This window comes from Oryx dammah, unplaced genomic scaffold (genome assembly GCF_014754425.2).
Source record: "Oryx dammah isolate SB20612 unplaced genomic scaffold, SCBI_Odam_1.1 HiC_scaffold_23, whole genome shotgun sequence".
Lineage (NCBI taxonomy): Eukaryota > Metazoa > Chordata > Mammalia > Artiodactyla > Bovidae > Oryx > Oryx dammah.
This window is the reverse complement of record NW_024070207.1, coordinates 32,090,093-32,111,061: the sequence shown is the minus strand read 5'-3', so window position 1 is coordinate 32,111,061 and position 20,969 is coordinate 32,090,093. Positions and strand designations below refer to the sequence as shown.

Genomic DNA, 20,969 nt, shown 5'->3' with positions numbered 1-20,969 from the left:
TAGTGGTTGCTACACACAGAGCCAGATGAAAGCATAATAAACCTGCCCTCAAAAAATATGTTGCAGCACATAAAGCAACTTCTTAAACAGTATACTATCCAAAATCACTGCAGATGGTGACTGCAGCCATGAAATTAAAAGACGCTTACTCCTTGGAAGAAAAGTTATGACCAACCTAGATAGCATATTCAAAAGCAGAGACATTACTTTGCTGACTAAGATCCGTCTAGTCAAGGCTATGGTTTTTCCTGTGGTCATGTATGGATATGAGAGTTGGACTGTGAAGAAGGCTGAGCGCCGAAGAACTGATGCGTTTGAACTGTGGTGTTGGAGAAGACTCTTGAGAATCCCTTGGACTGCAAGGAGATCCAACCAGTCCATTCTGAAGGAGATCAGCCCTGGGATTTCTTTGGAAGGACTGATGCTAAAGCTGAAACTCCAGTACTTTGGCCACCTCATGAGAAGAGTTGACTCATTGGAAAAGACTCTGATGCTGGGAGGGATTGGGGCCAGGAGGAGAAGAGGACGACAGAGGATGAGATGGCTAGATGGCATCACGGACTCGATGGATGTGAGTCTGAGTGAACTCCGGGAGTTGGTGATGTACAGGGAAGCATGCTGTGATTCATGGGGTTGCAAAGAGTCAGACGAGACTGAGCTACTGAACTGAACTGAACTGATCAAATGTTACAAATAAACTGAACCTTCTATTGAGGGCAAAAAAAAGTCAATGATGTTTCTCCTCAATTCCAAAAAGATACAGTTAACACTCTGAGTACATAATTCTCCATGTAAAGTTAAGAGTATCTGAAACAGGTGGCTCAGTGGCAAAGAATCCATCTGCCAAGCAGGAGATGAGGGTTCCATCTCTGGGTCAGGAGGATCTCTTGGAGAAGGAAATGACAACCCTCTCCAGTATTTTTGCTTGGAAAATCTCATGGACAGAGGAGCCTGGCGGGCTACAGTCCATGGGGTCACAGAGAGTCAGACACAACTTAGCAACTAAACCAACACCTCTTGAAACATAGTAGGTAATAAAGAAAAATACTTGGTTGTCTGATTAGAAGGAAGAGATGCAAGCTAACTGCCTTCAACAAGATCAAAATCTAAGGAAAGGGATATGCAACACACTCATATATACATAGCAATCAGTGACTAGGATTCTAGGCAAGCTGACACACACTTGTAAGCAATGGGAAACTACTGAGAAAGTTAACTGAACACTCGTACTCTACATATATTATCAGCATTTAGAACTGCACCTCAAGGTAATACATTCCTAAAATAAGCAATCTTTGAGCACTTAGGAGGTCAGTTTCCAAGTATGGACTGAAGAAGACAGACTCAGAATGGGGATTAGAAAATCAATTGTTTATAGGGGCTAGTATAAAGTGGAAACAAATGGAAGTGCACTTACTGGGGCCTGGTTGAGGCAAACTACAAAAAAAGACCCATTCTATTTAAGGGAGCCAAGCACCTGGGCAGGTCCAGCTGATTGCTGACATGCAGAAATGAGAACACAATGTTGCCAGGTGTTCCAGTTCTTCAATGGAAAGTAACATTTGGATTTTGTGTAACTATTCTGAAAATGTTAAATACTGTGCAAGGCCAAGAAGCTGCCGCTGCTGCTAAGTTGCTTCAGTTGTGTCCTACTCTGTGCGACCCCATAGATGGCAACCCACCAGGCTCCTCCATCCATGGGATTTTCCAGGCAAGAGTATGGAGTGGGTTGCCATTGCCATCTCCAAGGCCAAGAAGTTATGTCTAATAATCCACATTCTGCCTAAGGGCTGAGAATTTGCAACCTTGGGTTTAAATGTTAAGAGTTAGGTTACACATAAGAGATGGAGATGACAGACAGACCTGAAAATATATTAGGCCTCGCTGGAGTGGAGTATTAGAATAGGAATGTAGCATACTACAAATACAGATGGGTAGCAGAGTTAATTGTTAATATTCTTTGAAATCAAGAATCCAGGATCGAAGTGCAAGTAGATTGAGTTTCTCAAAACCTAGAAGCAAGTCTCAATTTAGCAATGTCTGGCTCACTAAAGAACTCTCAAAAGATAGCTGAACTCAATATTAATAAATTGACCACACATATCAATTTAAAACTGAGACTCTAAAGAATGGTTCTAAGTGGAAATTTTTCATTGACAGGAATTTTTAAAGATTAAACTAGGGGAAAAGGTTAAAAGCAAAGAAGTTAGTTGTGTTCCAGAGACCAAATGAAAGAGAGGTAAGATGAATTTGGACAAAGACGTTAGCAAAAACAAATAACAGGAAATACACAGAACAAGCAAAAAGGATTTTGCAACTAAAAATTATGAAACAGGAAAAGAAGACTTTAGAAGGAATTTAATCTGGGTCACATTCATATACTGTATTTTCTTAACTCTAACATGATCATTTTAATGTTTCTGAAATCAGGGTGATACTTACAAATCAATGTCATTTCTCTATGCACTTTTCTCAAAAATAAAAAAAAACAGTTCTAGAAAGCAACAATGAATCTTACAAATAATGACATCTCTGAATCACGGAAATGTGACATGTGTAGCAGTTCTCCTTTCTGTATAACGTAAATTAAAAAGGGAGCAAGGAGCAGCAGATTTGAAGTGGCCTAAAGGTAAAGAGTCCTGGGTGTTCACTGGAAAGACTGATGCTAAAGCTGAAACTCCAATACTTTGGCCACCTCATGCGAAGAGCTGACTCATTGGAAAAGACCCTGACACTGGGAGGGATTGGAGGCAGGAGGAGAAGGGGACGACAGAGGATGAGATGGCTGGATGGCATCACCGACTCAATGGACATGAGTTTGAGTAGACTCCAGGAGCTGGTGATGGACATGGAAGCCTAGTGTGCTGCGATTCATGGGGTTGCAAAGAGTCGGACACGACTGAGTGAGTGAACTGATACTGATACTGAAAGGTAAATGATGCCAATCAGAAATGATGAGAACTCTAAATGAAAAGGAACAGCATAAAGACTTGACCAACCCTAGAAGGTATCCAACAGAAGACAGTCAGAACAGCTTAAAAAAAAGGAAAAGTCTACCAGTGCTTCACAAAGAGTCTATGCAAGAAGAGAGATAAAACCACAGTGAAAGCTGTCAATGACAATGACTGGCCCATTCCTAATGAAGATAAAAGAGGTAGAGCTTTTTTTTTTTAAATAAGGGTACCAGGTGACAGCAAGAAGTAAAAAGCAAAAAGCCAACTAAAAGGAAGGTTATGGTGAAGAATTAAAAAATATTAAGAGTTTATCATTCACCAGGGAAGACAGCTAGTTGTTAGGTAAAGGGATAGCTAGAATTTAAGAACAAGTAATATTTCTTTTATAATCTTCCTAATTTAAAAAAATCTACTAAATTCTTAAAAGCTCTCTCACAACTCTCATCTTCCCTTCTATGCTAATACTTAGAAAACAAGCACAGACTAACAAAACAGAAAAAGCACATCATCTGTCAGGAAGTTACCTACCTGGCAACCTCAAATCCCTGCTTTGTAGCCAAAATAAACAGGACAAAATCCATACTCTAAAGTTCACTGCTTTATATGGAACAGGCTCTCAGACATTTCTCACTCAAACTGTAAACAGCCTTGGTTATCTATCCAGTTTAATAAAAGATTAGAAGCAGCAAATAATATTAGGAGGAAGGTAGAGAATGTACGTATACTTGATGTCATTAAAAAGTGACAGCTAATACAGAAACAAGAAAACTGGCTATAAAAGATTCAAAAACTTCAATACTGCCATCTCAAACCATTAGCTGTAGAGGGCAAATCATCCTACATACCTCAATAATCCTAAGGCATCACCAAACAATAACTTTTCAAATGATGATCTGAATGCTCAAAAAAGATCATATTAAGGGTTCTGAACACTCAGTCCACTTATAATTTAAGATGGATAAAACATTTTTTAAAACTCATATAAGGTATAACTACTTTGAAAACAAAATTGCCTGTTTTAAATTCCAAAACTAAAAGCATTGACCATATTTTTGGCTTTGAAAAAGATGAGCAGTGATAGAGAAGCAAGAAACTTTAAGACAAAAAAAACTCTGAATAACATGTCGGCATGAAAGGCAAAAAGATGACAGAACACTAGTAAGCAAGAAGATCTACATTTATGTATTGGCCATGTCAGGTAATATCTCTGTCACCCCCTTCAACTTAACCTTATGAGTCTCAGTTTCTTCCCCTGTAAAATGCAGATACCACCACCACCTATAAGGTACTTTAAAAAATGACTGATTATCCAGAGAAGATGGGAATGAGTGGTGAAGAGAAAGCCAGATGTTTTTAAACACATCTTGATGCTTTAAAAAAGAAAAAAAAAAGGCATGACTTAATCAGCAAGCTTAAAATGAAAACAGCTTAAAAATAACCATGAGTCTTGTTTCACATCTTTACCCAAAGACCTGAGCATTATATTTAGGTGAAAAACTACAGTTGTGTCTTGCAAAAACGGATCTAGTTTCTTCAACATTATCATATCTCATTTTGCATTTCTATCTTTAAATGAGAAAGAGGTAAGAGAAGACTCACCTTGATTGAAAGTCTTCATTATCTGTGCTTGTCCGAGGACTTATGAGTAGATGACAAATTAAGGGAAAACAACTTTTCGGGGGGTGGTGGGGGTGGAAGAATCGTGTCTCATCTTTTAGTACAATCCCTCAGCCTGCAGGCCTGACTGACTCTTACCAGCCTGGTAGTCTCAGACTCTACCAGCTCTGCTCAGCTGCAGCATCATCTTGCTCTGCTATTCCCCATGCCCCCAGCCCAAGGGACTCTGTTTCCTTTCCTCCTCTTGGTGATACAGCCAGAGGGACTTTAAATCCCTTGGTGGCATAAAACCACCTCAGTTAACAAAGAAGTTTAAAAAAACAATCAAGTCTCCCATTTCCATGTTTCATACATTTGAGAGGGTTAACTAGAGAGACCATTTAAAAGGTAGACCATTTTAAAAAGTCCTTAAGCATTTAGACACATATTACAAAGGTACAACTCTAAATAACATCAGTATCAAAGGTTTCCATTATACTGATTAAAAAGATCTATAAGATGAAAAGGATATTGTTTCTTCTCTTCCTTTCCTCCTGAACTGTCCCGTTTCTCTTTCTTTTCTATCTTTTCTTTATCATGCCTGGACTCCTATAACGAATGGTAGAATTAGTTGAGGAAGGGAAAACCAAATATAAAAATCAGTTTAAAATCCCTTTTCATCAGCCACCAGCCATAAATTTTTCTTCAGACTTACTTAATATAACACCAAAAGCACAAGCAAAACAAAACTGGACTTCATCAAACATAAAAAGTTGTATACATCAAAGAACACTATCAAGAAAGTGAAAAGACAATCTACAGGAGAAAATATTTGTATATATGTATCTCATAAGTGTCTAATATCAAGACTACATAAAGAATTCTTACAACCGAGCAACAAAAAGACAAACAATACAATTTTTAAATGGCCAAAACATCTAAATAGATTTTTTTCAAAAGATATACAAATAGCCAACAAGTATATGAAAAGGTGCTCAACATCATTAGTCATTAAGAAAACACAAAATCAAAATGACAGTGAGATACTAATTCACACTCACTAAGTAAAAACAAATAAAACAGAAACAGAAAATAACAAGGGTTGGCAAGGATGTAAGGAAATTGGCACTCTCATATATCGCTGGTACAAATGTAAGCTGTGCAGCCACTATGGAAAACAGTTTGGTGGTTCCTCAAAAAGCTAAACATAGCATTACCGTATAACCCAGATATTTCATTCCTGGGTATAAACACAAGATCACTGAAAAAAGACATTCAAACAAATAATTCATAGTAGCACACAAATGTTCATAGCAGCACAATTGACAACAGCCAAAAAGTGGAAAACAGGACAAAAGTCCATCAACTGATGAATGGATAAACCAGTGTCGTATATTCAAACAAGGGAATATTATTTAGCCATGAAAAGAAATGAAGTATTGATACATGCACCACCATGAATAATCTCAAGAACATTACACTAAGTGAAAGAAGTTAGAGACAAAAGGCCACATTATTATACAGTTCCACTTATAGGAAATAGCCAGAGTTTTTGATAAGCTCATAAAGAGTTCATAGAGATAGTAAGCAGATTCAGAGTTGTGAAAAGCTAAAAGGAGGGGGAAATGGGGAATGACTTGATCAGTATGTGGTTTCCCTTTAGAGTGATGAAAATGTTCTGGAACTAGACAGATGATGAGTGCAAAACACTGTAAATATATTAAATGCCACTGAATGATATACTTTAAAATGGTTAATTTTATGTTATGTGAAATTTTACCTCAGTTTAAAATACTTATTTAAAAGGAGCAGCCTCCCTTTAAAAACCATCACCTTATAATTTTCCAAAACTGCTTTGAAGAACTATGAATATATGTTGACTAAATATAATGATGCTTTGTAAACACTTTAGTAATGACTTGCTTACTTTATGACAGATGCATGGGATATATTCTGAGTATTCTCCATTAGCATCTAAGAGAATGCACACTACACTTAATTTTAAAATCACATATAAGATATAAACATAAGTTTATTAGGAGAAAATATTATAAAGTGTGTTGAAAAATGATAAAGACTTTATAACAGTGTAATGATCAGGGAGAATACATGTGACCATATTTTAATCTCATGACTAAAGAGAAACTATAAGAATTGTTGTCAGAGAAAAAAGAAAACACACTGAAACTCAATGACAAGAAGTAGGTGTGAGTGGAATGGAGAGAAAAGGAAATTCAGAAGTAATCTAATTCTACCCTCCCAGCAATTTGGGACTAAACTGCTTCAAGTTCTCCAAGAAAACCTGCCCTCCTCCAAAACCTCCTCTTCCCACCCCCAAATAATTAACAGAAAACTATTTGACTACAAAAAAAAAAAAAAACCTCAATATTTGCTAAATTTTCTAATGGGAGATTTTCTAAGAAAATGGCTCATTGTTCCTTTTGTTCTCAAAATTTACCTTTTTGCCACCAGAGGAGATTTTATCCATCTTTTCAGATTTAAAAGAGTCGCCGCCTTTTTCTTTGCCTGAAGATTTTGACTTATTTTTTTCCTTGTCTTTCTCATTTGGATAAGGAGACTCACATGGACTTTCACTTTTGTGTTTTGAAACCCCCACTAAAATTATAAAAGAGAATCATGAAAGCCTTTTTCGATTCAGTTTGATGACTACTTGGAAAGTATTAATAAGTCTACCTACTTGTTCCATTTTCCTCTTTCCGCCTCTTGGTTAAGTCCGGTGGCACTTCTCGGTCATTGTTTGAGTGATCCTAGAACCAAGAATTGTGAACTACGTTGATTGAGAGTTTTTGTTTTAAAGTACTACTTTTCTACAAGAAGAGCATAGCTAACTAGCATTGGAGAATATCTGCAGTAGTTTCACATACTTGGTAAAATGACATGATAGGCAAGAAGAGCTGGTAGAGATTATTAGGCTGAAGATCCTTATACTGTAGAAGATTCAAACACACTTTAGGGTGAAAATACCAGTTAAACACCAAATAATAGACTGTCATGCAACAAACTAGTACTTTAAATAAGACAACAGACACACTACTGTACATGATAATGAACTTTCCAAACTAGTTTTTAAAAAATTACAAACCCTTTTCCGCTCTTTCCTGTCCTTTTCATCTTTTTTTTCTCTTTCTCTTGATCTTTCCCTTGACTTGTCCAAATCTTTCTTGTCCATTTCTCTCTCCTTACTCTTGGACAGTGGTGGAGGAGTATGATTAATGTAGAGCTGTTAAATTAAGGCAATATTACTAAAGATTATTAGTTTTCCAGTATTGACATCATTTGCTTGATTGTTTATTTAATGAAAGACATTTGGTAGTAGACCCAAAGTCAAAACTGGTCAGCTGTATGGACTATGAGAGGTTAAAATAAAAGGGCATGGCACAAATTATGCAGACTTCAATTCTTGACCTTGTAAATGTTTATCATTTAAACTCAACCAGTTCACTCCTCCCTCAACTGAGATTTTTATTAGTAAATTCACAAGCTACAGGTTCTTATATAGTTCTACTGTGAAGACCTATAGCCACCACCATTACAAGAGTTCATGTGTGAAAAATAGTTACTGGACTTTCTCTACCATAAAAAAAAAAAAAAAACTCTACACAATCACGGAAATTTTAAAAAGTTTTACCATTCACTGATAAGCAATTGATGACAGTGAGGAAAGTATAATATAAAACCTAGCCATGACTTTACTAATAAGTCTTTTTTGCCTCAGTATAAATCATAAATAGATTATTCCTTAATCACCGTTATAGTAAAGGCTGCATATTCTCTACTTCTGAAAGCACTCCAGTTTCTGTCAAGTAATCACAATTGACTGTAAAATTTGTCTTGCGCTGAGCTGTGTTTAGTCGTTCAGTCGTCTCCAACTCTTTTAAGACCCCATGGGCTGTAGTCCGCCAAGCTCTTCTCTCCATGGGATTCTCCAGGCAAGAATACTGGAGTGGGTTGCCATGCCCTCCTCCAGGGGATGTTCCTGAACCAGGGATCGGAGCCAGGGATCGAACCCAGGTCTCCCACATTGCAGGTGGATTCTTTACCATTTGAGCCACCAGGAAGCTCAAAATTTGTCTTACTGGTTCTAAAAAGCTCAGAAAGCCATATTATCCATTGAGGTTGATGAAACAGACTGAAAAATGATGAACCAATGTTCTCTTTTGCCTATTCTTTCTCCAATGAAAGGCCCATAGGCCATAAAATAGCCAAAGATCAAGGATGTGCTAATTCTAAAGAAGAGATAATCTTACTTATACAAGTTGTAAATATGGAAATCCATTAGAAAAGAAAATATTAAGGAAATAATCAGACACCTAACCTTGCAGCATTTATAACTGTGCTATAAGCTTACATTTAACTTAAGACATTAAAAAGTATTAGGCAGGATACTGAACATAACTCATTACATAACTACACAATTCTAGATATACCTTGAGAATGAAAAGAACAGTGAGTCAAAAGTCAAATATTTTTACACAAACAAATCCTTTGGTATTCAAAGGAATACACAAAAAAAGACAGCCATCAGTTTGAGAATTAACACTTGTTTTTTAACACCACCAAATATTTTCAATTCAGTTTGCTCAGAAATACTGCCATAGCAATGTATAAGTAGATTCTTTAAAAATTCAATGTATAAAAGTTGATGATCAACTGAAATAGACAAAATGTTTATTAATATCAAAGAGCAAGAGAATGAGAAACAATCATAAAAGTGCTTGTCCAAAAGGTACTCTTGCCAGGTACATGCCCTAAATGACACTAAGATTTTCTAACTGAGTTTATTCACACCTTAAGTCAATATTATTCATGAAACTGACAAGACAAAGAAAGCGATGTTATTGCAATACTCTTAGTGTAGTACTGCTTAATTCTTCCAGTAAAATTTCTGTCTGTGATTATCAGTAAGTATGTGCACGCACATGCACACTCCTCCACAAGAATGAAGTGTACCTAACTTGAATTCTGTATTGCAAGGAATTGGGAAACTTAAAAATTCTTAGTTTAGAAATATACCAGTTCTATTCCTTCTTTCTATCCTTCTAAGAATAGTTCTGATGACAATACTCTTTTCTACAAAAACAGTCTCTCATTGCCTACAGAATAAAATGCATATTCCTTAGCTTGAGTATTCCAAGCTCTTCACAATCTTTGCACAATTCTATTCTACTATGGAGTAATCCAATGTACTCTAGGCTGTGGCTGCTGCTGCTCCCTAACACTCTGTACTTTCCAGCAGGTCTCTTCACTGGAACAGGTGTTCATTTTTATCTTAATCTCTTAAATTCCTACTTTGACTTTAAAAGCCATCAGCAGTACAACATTCCCTCAACTCCACAAATCACTGTCCAGTGAACTCTTATTTTATATTGGCCTTTTTGGTGGCACGTATTCCCAATTAATATCATGTCATTTACTTTTGTCCATAACACAGTTTACAGGATGGCAGGGAAGCTAATTTCCCTTTTTCTACTTTTACATACTTCCCAGTGCCTTGTACACACAGTGAGTACTCAATACATATGAAGATGGCCTGACATGTAGGCTCAGGTTTGGTTGTAGACCCTTGTCTTAAGATGATGAACAGAATTAAAAGCTGAAGTTTATTTTTTAAGGGGGGTTATTGCTCCCCTCTGAAATTACAGAGAAGCTTGGTTTAAAGGAGCCTGCTATGCATACTTTATCCAATGTAAGTGCTAAGATTGCTAAATAAAAACACAATGGACCAAAACTAGAAACATGCCAACTGGAAACTGGGGTAGAAGGTGAACTGACAGAAAAGATTTGGATACTAATCATCTTGAAAAGCCAAGTCCATGTATTACTTTCACTATGGATTAAAAAATGAAAATAGCAACTATTTAATTTTTTTTTTTAAAGGATCCTGGACAAAGTATAACTAAAAGATGAAACTAAAGCAGGGAAACATTTTTACATGTACAATAACAAGTGACCTGAAAATACAGACACATAACTTTCAAATTCTCTAAAAAGTAAAAGCTACCACAGAAACAGTGAGTTTATTTATAGATCATTCATATTAGAAAGCACTCAAAATCCAAAAAAAAAAATTTTCTAAGACATTCATATGCTAGTAAACTTTCCTAGACACACAAAAAGCAACATCAACTACTATTCAGACTAGTGAACTTTGGATGCTTTAACAAGTCCAAAGGCATAGAAGTTCATTTTAAATATTTACTGAACATCTAATCATACTGTCAGGCACTAAGGATCTGAAAAGTGGTATGAGTCACAATTTTTACAAGTGTATTCATATGCCATTTCTAAGTGTTCCGACTGAATATGGAATAAATCTATTGAGTTTTAAATGCCCACAAAATCACTGTCTTTTTTTTTAAGGGGAAAGGGATCACCCTTGAATCACTATAATTTAAAAAATAAGACAAACACACAAAAGAAGTTAAGAACGTTCTCAACTACTATTGAAATATGGGTGCTAGCAATCAAAGAACTATTTTTTTGCAACTTTATTTTCATGGTGGTAAGAATACTTGAGGAATCTTAATTTTAGTACAAGTTCTGGTACTAACAAGTTATATGCCACTGGGAAAAGATCAGAAACTTTAGGCTGTTATTTGTTAAAAAAAAAAAAAAAAAGACATTGCTACTTGCCCTACCTGCCTCACAACATCTATGATGAGTATGAAATGAGATAACATATGCTTATCTCATATGTTTTATTTTCAAAAGGCTTTCACAAAATGCAAGGAACCATAATCTTCATCATTGATTTAAAAATCCAGTTAAGTATAACAGCAGGTTTCCAACTGCTTCAAAATATGTTCCAGGAAATATTCACAAGGTAACATTGTAAACCCATGAATTTAAAACAGCCCACACAAGCCACTGATGGTTAAGACTGACATACATACACAATCCCACTCTGTTATAAAAATCTACTATACTGGAATACATAATCAATATAGCAAAAATTTTACTTTAAAAGAAACCATTCATACTTGATTAATACAGTATATTCTAAAAACAATGCTACAATTTCAGGACAGGCATATTGGCTAATCTAAGCTGTTAAAAATTAGTGCTTACTTGCCCAATATCCACAGACATTTCAATTTAAAGCTATAGTTCTAAAAGTGGTTAGTACTGTCAACTGGCTTTGTTCCAAGATATCATTTTTTTACTGGTCCACCAGTAAGGAATCATACTTAGCAGATATAAGAGGAGGCAAAGTAGAAAATCAAAGTGAAACAGGGTACAAATTGTATAATAATAAAGACAAAATAACATGAACATTGGACAATTCAACTATAATCATGAAATGAATGAACTCTGTAATAAGATACACAAACTGCACATTATTTTTAGTAGCAGAATACTCAAGAATAGGCAAGAATTAATACTGACATGTAAACACAACCATTGAGTTGAATATTCCCCTCCAAGAGAATGATTAGCTTACATTAACCATATTTTTTGATAAAATGCCACAACTACCAAAAAGGTAGCTCGGCAGAAGTGACATAAAATGGGTTGACGTTTATGGGTTGAGATGGACTCGGTTTTTAGAAGAGTTATATGAATGCATCAGATATAGCTTTTGGTCTTCTGGGTTATCTAAAAAAATTAGAAAACAGTCTGACAGATTTGTTTTGAGAAATTAAATAAGCCTACTCCCTCTTAAAAAAAAACCAACAACTCCCTTCGCATATCTTAAACTTATTTTCAGATTTTGAAGCATAAAAGGATAAGGCATAACAGCAAGCAAGGAGAGATTATAGAAAGGTTGCCACATTACATACATTTTGTAACAATTTCATTTAAAGGGATCATCCCCATTGTCATCCACTGTTTCAGTTTGTGATAGGTATTTTTAAAGGTTATTCCACTAGCTTACTGAATTTACTAGGGTGAGGCTATACTAAATAAATGAAGTAATGAATTTTTCTTTGTTTTACTTAGGCATGATGATTTTAAAAGACTCAAACCTTTGCTGAAGACTCCTTGAGTTCGATGAGACTGTCCTGTAGAAAATGAATGGAGATGACAGGTGAGCTGGCATAGTTCTCAGAACCCAGAGGAACTTTGGGAAGTATGGCTGTAACCTGGAAATAAACCATCTACTTCTTGTGAGGATAAATCTCGTGATGTCATTATTATATGAATATCAACAGTTAAAAAAAAAACTATGTAATGGAATTGTAATGTTAAAAAAAAAACTCAATTATATGTACTCATTGTAACAAATAAAAATCTCTGCTCAGAATTTAAAAATAAACGTCAATGCCACATTTTTTCATAATACTGTATTTAAGCTACAGGTAACGTTAAGTTTAAAAAAGCAAAATATTTTTTCCCCACAGAAAAGTTTAAAATAGTGGAGATCACAACATTGTCTTATATTTTCATAGTTTTTATTTAATAGGAGGTTTCAAACTTTACTTGTGACTCTATCATAAATATACACAAATTTTATTCTAGCCAGAAAACTCAGTGGCATTACATTAACAAGAAAACAAAATATATTCTATAAAAGAGTAATTAACTCTTTTCTTTTTGCAAAGTGCCTCTAATTGTAAATCTCATACCTCCCAAAAAAAAAAAAAAAGACATAAAAAAAAACAAAGAAAATGAAATTACGGTATTCAACCACAGTGCTCTTGATGAAGAATTAATTAACTTACAGGTTTAAAAGTTCAACGTACTGCAAATTCAAAGATTCCATGAAATTAGATGACTTTAGAATTAAAATTAAATATGGAGCAAGGAATGGCTACCCTGAGTCTTCAAGAAGGCTACACCCACGATTTTGTGCTGCAGTTGAATGCCTGGGGTTTCTCTTTGCTGGGTGGTAGGATTGGATGCCACATCTGCAAGGTTCAACTTGGTGGGAACCCAATGGGTATAAACAAACCTCCAAGGGAAGATACAACAGAAGCTGCATGCTCACTGAATATACACAACTACAGGAGAACTGATCACCAAGGAGACTTTAAAATGGAACTCCTTTCAAGACTCCTTCTTAGAAGGCACACATCGGTATGATGCTCATCAAGTAGCTTGATGAATTCAGAGGTATCTTGTTTATCTTGTATCATCCAGGAAGTCTTCAGTGATATATATTCTTCAATATTTATGCCGGAAAATAGGCTTCATTCTGCTGCAAAGATTCATTTGCTTGTAGCTATCATTGCACTCCAAAAAAAGACTGCTTAAAGCAGTGAGGCACTTCTGGGAAAAATTTCTCTTGCACTTTGAAACACTACAAAATTAGTGCTAGGTCCTTGAAGTTTTCATATTCTTATAAGAAAAATACTTGATAGGAAAAAAATATCAGTCCACCAATATGTAAAAAAAAAATCATTTTGTAATGCAATATAAAACCTCCAGTGGCTCCAGTGAATACTTGGCACAAGACTTGAAGGAAGTCAGGACATGTATTCCAAACAGGTGAGCCTAACATGGACGCTGCCTTCCTCAGGCTATACTAACCTTTACTGTGGAGGAATGTGATGGAGAAGGATGGGTATCAATTTTGCGACGTTTCTGTTCTGTTGGGATGAAAAGAAATAGTCACAATTAAGGTATGTTTCCACTTTTCCCAAACACTTAAAAAAAAACACCAACTTCTAAGATTCTTAAGTATTAGTTTCTCCCTTTAAATTATAACAACCAAAGGTAAACAAGTAAAATGAAGACAAACTTAAACTTGCCCCTTTCAGGCTCTGTAATATCTGATCGGGGAACAGGTGACTTCAAGGACCCAGAAACTGGTGTTTTCTCTCCTCCTTTAACATTTTCCTTTGATTTCATTTCCTTTGCTATATCTCGTTCTCTGGATGGCTCCTTCTCTCTTTCCTTTTCTTGAGTTGACTTTGATTCTACATTCGGGACAGTGGTCTTGAATTTCTCATCTTTAGCTTTTTCTTCCTTCTTGAATTTTTCTTTCTCTTTGTCAGATTTAGGCGTTCTTTCCTTCGTCTCTCTTGCTTTTTCATCTTTATTTGGCCGTTCTTCCTTTGGTTTTTCTTTACCATCTTTACCAAGTACTCGGGCCTCTGGAGTAGTAGCTGGAGTCTTTTCTTTTTTCTCTTTTTCTTTCTCTTTTCCTTTTTCTTTGTCATTTTCTTTAACAGTTTTGCTGCTTAAGAAGGAAAACATGAGATTTTAAGATAAAATGGCCATAAAATATATTCAATGTTATAAATCATAAAGCCTTTTTTTTTTACTAACTTCAAAAATTTCAGAACTAAATGACAACTAAGAAAACTAAAGGACAACTTTAAGACAAAAGGGAAGTACTTCTTTATCCAATAAATAATAACCAAATTCACAAACAGTAGATTAAGAAAGGGTAATTAAAGTGATGCTGGACCTTTTTGTATATGTTCATAACCTTTGAGAATTAAAAAGTAACAAAAACTATCCCATAAGCCAACCAAGGGTGCTATGATCAGGAACTGCATCACTTAGTTGGATGGACCATTGGTCTAAATCAGTGTATGCGTCTCTCATATTAATTATTCTTACCTAGACTGTTCACAGCAAACACCCAATCCTAAAAAAATTTTTTCAACTTCAACACATACATTCCCCTGCATATTCCAGTAGGGGAAACAAAGGCAGTTTCAGCATTATAAAACATGTGAGGAAGGTAAGCATATCATCAAATAGCAGTATATACAAAATTTTTAAGTCCAACATAAATGAGTTTAATAATATTCAACTATCATCCTCTTTCATTCATGTCTAGTGAGGTTGGTTAATCATATAAGAATTCAGAATTTTAGTTCAGAACACAGAGTTCCTACCTGTTAGAGCCACTATTTCCATTACTTGAATTCCCTTTTGGTGTGGCACTAGAAGCTTTATTAACAGCTTTCACACCACACTGAGATCTCTCCCTTGATTTATCTGAAATAAAGGTAAAGCTTTATTTGACAAGCCCCAAGATGTAAATAAGCTACAATCTCACAGCAAAATGATTAAAGACTAGATAGAAAGAAACAAAGGAATGATCACTTCTTGGCAGTAACATACTCCTACTTAGGAAACAAAAAAGTAACACTAAGCCAGCATTTTACTTGTCACGGGATACAAAACATATCAGTTTCCTGCAAAAAAATGTATTACTTATAAATTCGTACAAATAAGCATACCAGTGTCCTCGGTACTGCTTTCGTCTGACTTAGATACACTTCCGATCGACGATGAAGAAGGCCCACCACCAGGCCCATTTTGTACACTGGCAACTGCATTCCTCGGAGGGGGGTCTTTGTGATGAAACTCATTTTCAGGTATCATGTATGACTTTCTACTTTTCAACTGCCCAGAGTAGCTGAAAGTCGCACAAAGTGTTTAAATATACAAATACAAATCAAAAGGCACAAACATGGGGTTTAAAAGAATAAAATTAGCAAGTTATTCACTCTGATACTTGGTTCCAAAGAACAAAATAATATTAACTTTCAGTAAGTTCCTAAAGGTCTTTATGGAGAGCCTAGATGTTTAAAAATAAAAATCTCAGTGTAAACTAATCCTTCAACTAAAATGCCTTTTTTCCACTACTGAAGATCTGATAATTCAACTAATGATAAAACTGCATTTCCTCCAAGCCAAAATATGTTATGTATGACTTTTGAAACTATCATCCAGTACAGACCGGAAGCTAATAATCAGAAGTGACAACTCTCACCAGCCTGTGGGAACATGATCGCATAATCTCCCATAATCTCCTGAAGTAAGGCAGAAGATAAACTTCAACACTGTAAAACATTTCAGAGTCTTCAGAATCCTTCTGTAATCTAGTCTCATAAATCACATTAAAGTATAATTCTGTTACCCCATAGCCAATGCATATAGATCTGGCCTCTTCTCTTTTTCCTCTTGGCAGATTTTATGCACTCTTCTTTCCAAAGCCTGACCCAGATTCAAAACTTTTGGGTACCAAGGAAGTATTTTTGTTAGCACAATCAAGATATTCCTGATGTGAGTATATTCGCCTGTTTCAAGGCAATGTACCGATGCCTACAACAAACATTTTAAGATCTGTTATTATAAAAGTGTCAGTATGAAGAAGAAAAAAACACCTTTGAGAAATACAATTTTTTTTCTTACCTTGGTTAGTTTGTAATGCCATTTGTGTACAACATGTCGAAAATTTTCATAGTCTAATTGATCAGCTTTATTTCCACCATCAAATCCAGTTGCTCGTAATATAGTAAGGAATCCTGGATAATTTCCACATTCCTAAGGGAGAAAATAGGCTGTCACTTTTACAGAAAGATTCTATCCTCCAAAATAGCAGAAGCTGAAACTGAAGTAGACTAAATTAATGATTCCATGGGAAAATATGATGTGTATCTGAATTATAGGTAGTTTTCACAGAAAGATTATTTATTCAGTGACATTAATTTGAAATGTCAGTTTGAGATAGGATAAAAATATAGCACTTTTTAATAATGAACAAACTGTGCTTTAATTTTAAACATTGTTTTAAACTGAATCTTGAACTCAGCTTCCCTTTTAAAACCAAACAACCCAGAGCTTACTGGAAGTGGTCATGATATACATGGTAAATGGGTAATGTCTAATAGTATTTGTTTCTCATACCTTTTCATATGTGGCTCTATCACTGTGCCACCTGGTCACAGTCTCTAACATGCAGCAAAGGAATCTCCCATATCGACTAGCTTCATTTTCAGTACAGCTTGCGACTGTGTAAATTATATCAGAGAAAACCTACAGAAAACAATGTGTGAAATATGAAGACAGATCAAGTTCAAAATATTAAAAGACCATGTAATACAAATCATAATAAACTAAACAGGTAGCTTTAGTCAAAGTGCATCATCCCCTCTTATATTCACAATTCCAAGACCTTTAAAGATTTTAGCTTCTGTGAGAAAACAGGACATTTATAAAGCAACAATAACAACAACAAAAACCCACTTTTATAAAGCAAGCTGATTTACAATGACAGAAGAAAAAATATCATTATTACTACATCATAACTTTTTAACAGACTTAGCCATAGATATTAATGGGGTTACAGGGAGCAGTTAAGCAGGGTTAAGCAGAAGCAAGGCTGACAGAAACTAGAAATAGGCAGCTAAGAGGCGGTAACATAAAGCAGATTTTTAAACCATAAAATGCAGTAATTTATTATTAAGAAAAAAGCCAGATGCAAAAATCTGTGAATGTGACCATACTAAAAAGTGTCCCGGCTTTTATATATGTGCAGAAGTGTAAGCTTTTTTGTCGTTTTTTAAGGGGGTGAAGGTTAAGAATGCATAAACTCAAATGTAGAGTTAATGGATTAACAAGGGGGTGCTTATTATATATACCAGGCACTAATCAAAGTGCTTTTGTGTAATGACTCATTTAATCCTCACAACAATCTTATGAATCAGATACTATTATCCCGTTTTACAGATAGAAAACTGAGGCACAGAGAGATTTAAAAAACTTGCCAAAGATCATAAAGCTAGAAAGTAGCAGAGCTAGCATTCAAGTTCAGGCACTTGGCTCTTGAGCTCATACTTTTAACCACACACAAATAATACCTCCACAGATTATAATGTTTAGCTATCTTTGTGTGAGACTTTTTTTAAAGGTTGCAATAAAAAGAACTTACTCGATCATAGCAAAGAAGTGTGGAAAAATTTGGAGTTTTCTGTTGATGTACCAATTCAACAAAACGAGCACAGTAAACAGCATCAATTGCTGAAAAAATACATCGAGGAAATATACACAGCTGTAGAAATTTTGTGATGGTCTCATTTTTGGTAGATTCTAAAAATAAGGGAAGAATATATTAAGTGGTAAACTTCTTCCTCAAGTGCCTCAAGGTCACTAAACATGACAACATTAACTTTAGTGTAGAGAATGCTATAAAACCACAAACTATTTATAGTTTGTAACCAAAAGGTCATGCCTGGGATAAGACTTTCATTTTCACTCTGTGGACATTTTTCTACCTATAATTTCTCCAGAAATAAGATTTTATACATAAGAGCTGAATGATAAGCTGCCAATATGGTCAATTAATTTCATCACAAACTAAATCTGTTCTTTCAGTGCACATGTGAAGTCAACTCTGGATTAATGAATAACCAAAGAATGGGATGGGCTTCCCTTATAGCTCAGTTGGTAAGGAATCTGCCTGCAATGCAGGAGACTCGGATTTGATCCCTGGGTCAGGAAGATCCCCTGGAGAAGAAAATGGCAACCCACTCAGTGTTCTTGCCTGGAGATTCCCATGGACAGAAGAGCCTGGTGGGCTATAGTCCATGGGCTCGCAGAGTCGGACACGACTGAGCAACTAAACCAAAGAATGGGATAGTGAACACTGAGTTGAAATACAAACATAATACACTTCAGTACCTCCAAAGTTATAAACGTCTGCTTTTTTCATGTAAAGTGGCAGAAATGTAACAATTCCAACAACTTACTTGCTAAAAGCCAGTTGTCCTTTTCCAGTTTCAGTCTCTGCAGAACTCGCTGTACATGTTCCATCTGTTTCTTTTCTTCTTCGAGAAGCTTGTCTTGAAGGGCAGTACATCGCTCCTTCTCTTTTTTCTTTTTATTTGGAGGCTACAAAGTATAATAAGTTAGATACTTTTCTAACTATAGGCACATTACTTCTCCTTCTTTTAATTAAAAAATGTAAGGAGATAAATGCCAGTATTTTATACTAATTACTTCAACAGGGATGTTTAGGAGTCCACTTGGATGTGCTTTCACCTCCAATCAATAAAGTCAGTCTTTGTACCCTACAAATAGGCTACCTTCTCAACAGTGGTACTTTTAGTCTGAGGCATAGAGTCATCTTGGATCCCTCCTTCTCTGTTTCAACATTCTAACTGCTTACAAGTCCCTTGCATTCACCATAGTCTATGCTCTCAGTACCTCATAATGAATTACCCCAAAGCCACCTAGGTGGTCTCCTGCCTCATGCCAGTCCCTTGGCCTACCAAACGAATCCTTCATACCACTGTTATGAGCAAGCTTTCTAAAGTGCCATTTTTACCATTATTGCTTCCCTGCTCAGGAATCTAAAATAGCTCTGAATTTTATCAAGCCTTCCTTTCTAACTTCCGTTGCTCTACAGCATTGGGCACCATCCTAACCATTCAAATTTATCACTAAGCCCATTCACTATAGTACAAATGGTCTCTTTAAACTTTAGATTACTTCATACCTTTGCTGAAGCTCTAGAGTCGCCAATTTGCCTCCATATTTCTAAACCTAACCTATCTTCAAGGCCTATCCAGTTTAAGACTCAACTCTTCAATAAAGTTTTCTCCTAAAGAATTCTCCTCTGGGGAATTCCTATTCTTCATGCAATTAGTAACACAGACTATTTTAAGTTGCTAGCACAGCATTCAGTAGAAAAGCAAACTTGAATACCTTCTGATTGATCATAACCTCCATGCACTCACCAAGCCCCTGCCCCCACTCATGGAGAGATCATTTCTAAACCCACTTAGAAAAACATTATAAAACAACAAGATAGAAACTTGAGCTAATATAATTCCAAGGTAAGGAAAATGTTGAATTAATACCATGAAGTTATTTTGCTTGAGCTACTAGAACAAAAACCTACCATTTCCTGATTGTCATCAATTGCTTTCATCTGGATTTTAAGTTTATTGACTTCCCGTTCATAGCTGGTATGTGGAACTGCAAGGTCATACATTGTCAATGACCAGAATGTGGCATAGAATTGAGGACTGATGTCATCCCAGACTTTGGAAACATGTAAGGAAACCACTGCTTCATGAACAGGAGCCATCACCATTTCACATGATGTGATGTACTTATGAACTTTATGCTGCTGTTTACTTCCCTTCTCTGATTTTTTAAGTTCGTCATACTTTGACTGGAGATAAAAAAGTAAAAACACACACATACAATATTTATAGCAATGATTTTCATAGTATAAAAACCTAGGTTCCCTTGAATGGATACACATATATATCTATGGCTGAGTCCCTTTGCTGTCCACCTGAAACTATCACAACATTGTTAATTGGCCATACTCTAGTAAAAAATAAAAAGTTACCAAAAAAAACCTAGGTCCCCTTTTCAAGAATCAGAAAATGACCCATCAAAAATGTTGCAGGAAATCTAATTTCTTACCAACAACATTAAAGATAAATCATCCCTAGAAGCTGTTTCAATATTTAGTCCTGTGTGCTTACTAGGAGCTTTCCAGAAGATTCCTATTGCACAAGTTTCTGCTGAATAAGTGAACAGGGTATGTGAGCCCCTTGTCCATTTCCTCCACTATACTCTCTTGCTGCTGCATCAAGGACTGAACAGGTGGGGTTTCCACTCCTGCTTTTGAAATATTCAAGGGAACCAAGTAGATGGTCTAAACACTAGGAAAGAAGCAGGACAGCAAACCAAGACAGA

General features: G+C 35.7%; 1 protein-coding gene across 14 annotated transcripts in view; it reads right to left on the bottom strand.

The window, feature by feature from the left end:
- The window catches only part of THOC2 (THO complex 2), a 120,195-nt gene that overhangs the window by 4,695 nt on the left and 94,531 nt on the right, over window positions 1-20,969 (bottom strand). For 3 of the 14 annotated variants that reach the window (XM_040265214.1, XM_040265215.1, XM_040265219.1), the window contains exons 23-38: window positions 20,158-20,433; window positions 19,004-19,145; window positions 18,187-18,344; window positions 17,163-17,291; window positions 16,668-16,799; window positions 16,393-16,577; window positions 15,710-15,888; window positions 15,362-15,464; window positions 14,264-14,694; window positions 14,043-14,101; window positions 12,539-12,655; window positions 7,654-7,791; window positions 7,249-7,318; window positions 7,009-7,166; window positions 5,083-5,159; window positions 4,554-4,599 (exon numbers count right to left, since the gene is read on the bottom strand). In XM_040265214.1, the coding sequence (XP_040121148.1) occupies window positions 4,572-4,599; window positions 5,083-5,159; window positions 7,009-7,166; window positions 7,249-7,318; window positions 7,654-7,791; window positions 12,539-12,655; window positions 14,043-14,101; window positions 14,264-14,694; window positions 15,362-15,464; window positions 15,710-15,888; window positions 16,393-16,577; window positions 16,668-16,799; window positions 17,163-17,291; window positions 18,187-18,344; window positions 19,004-19,145; window positions 20,158-20,433 (2,382 nt within the window). In that variant the 3' untranslated portion in view covers window positions 4,554-4,571. Of the gene's footprint in view, window positions 1-4,553; window positions 4,600-4,887; window positions 5,160-7,008; window positions 7,167-7,248; window positions 7,319-7,653; window positions 7,792-12,538; window positions 12,656-13,327; window positions 14,102-14,263; window positions 14,695-15,361; window positions 15,465-15,709; window positions 15,889-16,392; window positions 16,578-16,667; window positions 16,800-17,162; window positions 17,292-18,186; window positions 18,345-19,003; window positions 19,146-20,157; window positions 20,434-20,969 lie in introns of those variants that run through there. The other 11 variants (XM_040265217.1, XM_040265218.1, XM_040265222.1 and 8 more) reach the window with 7 other exon arrangements.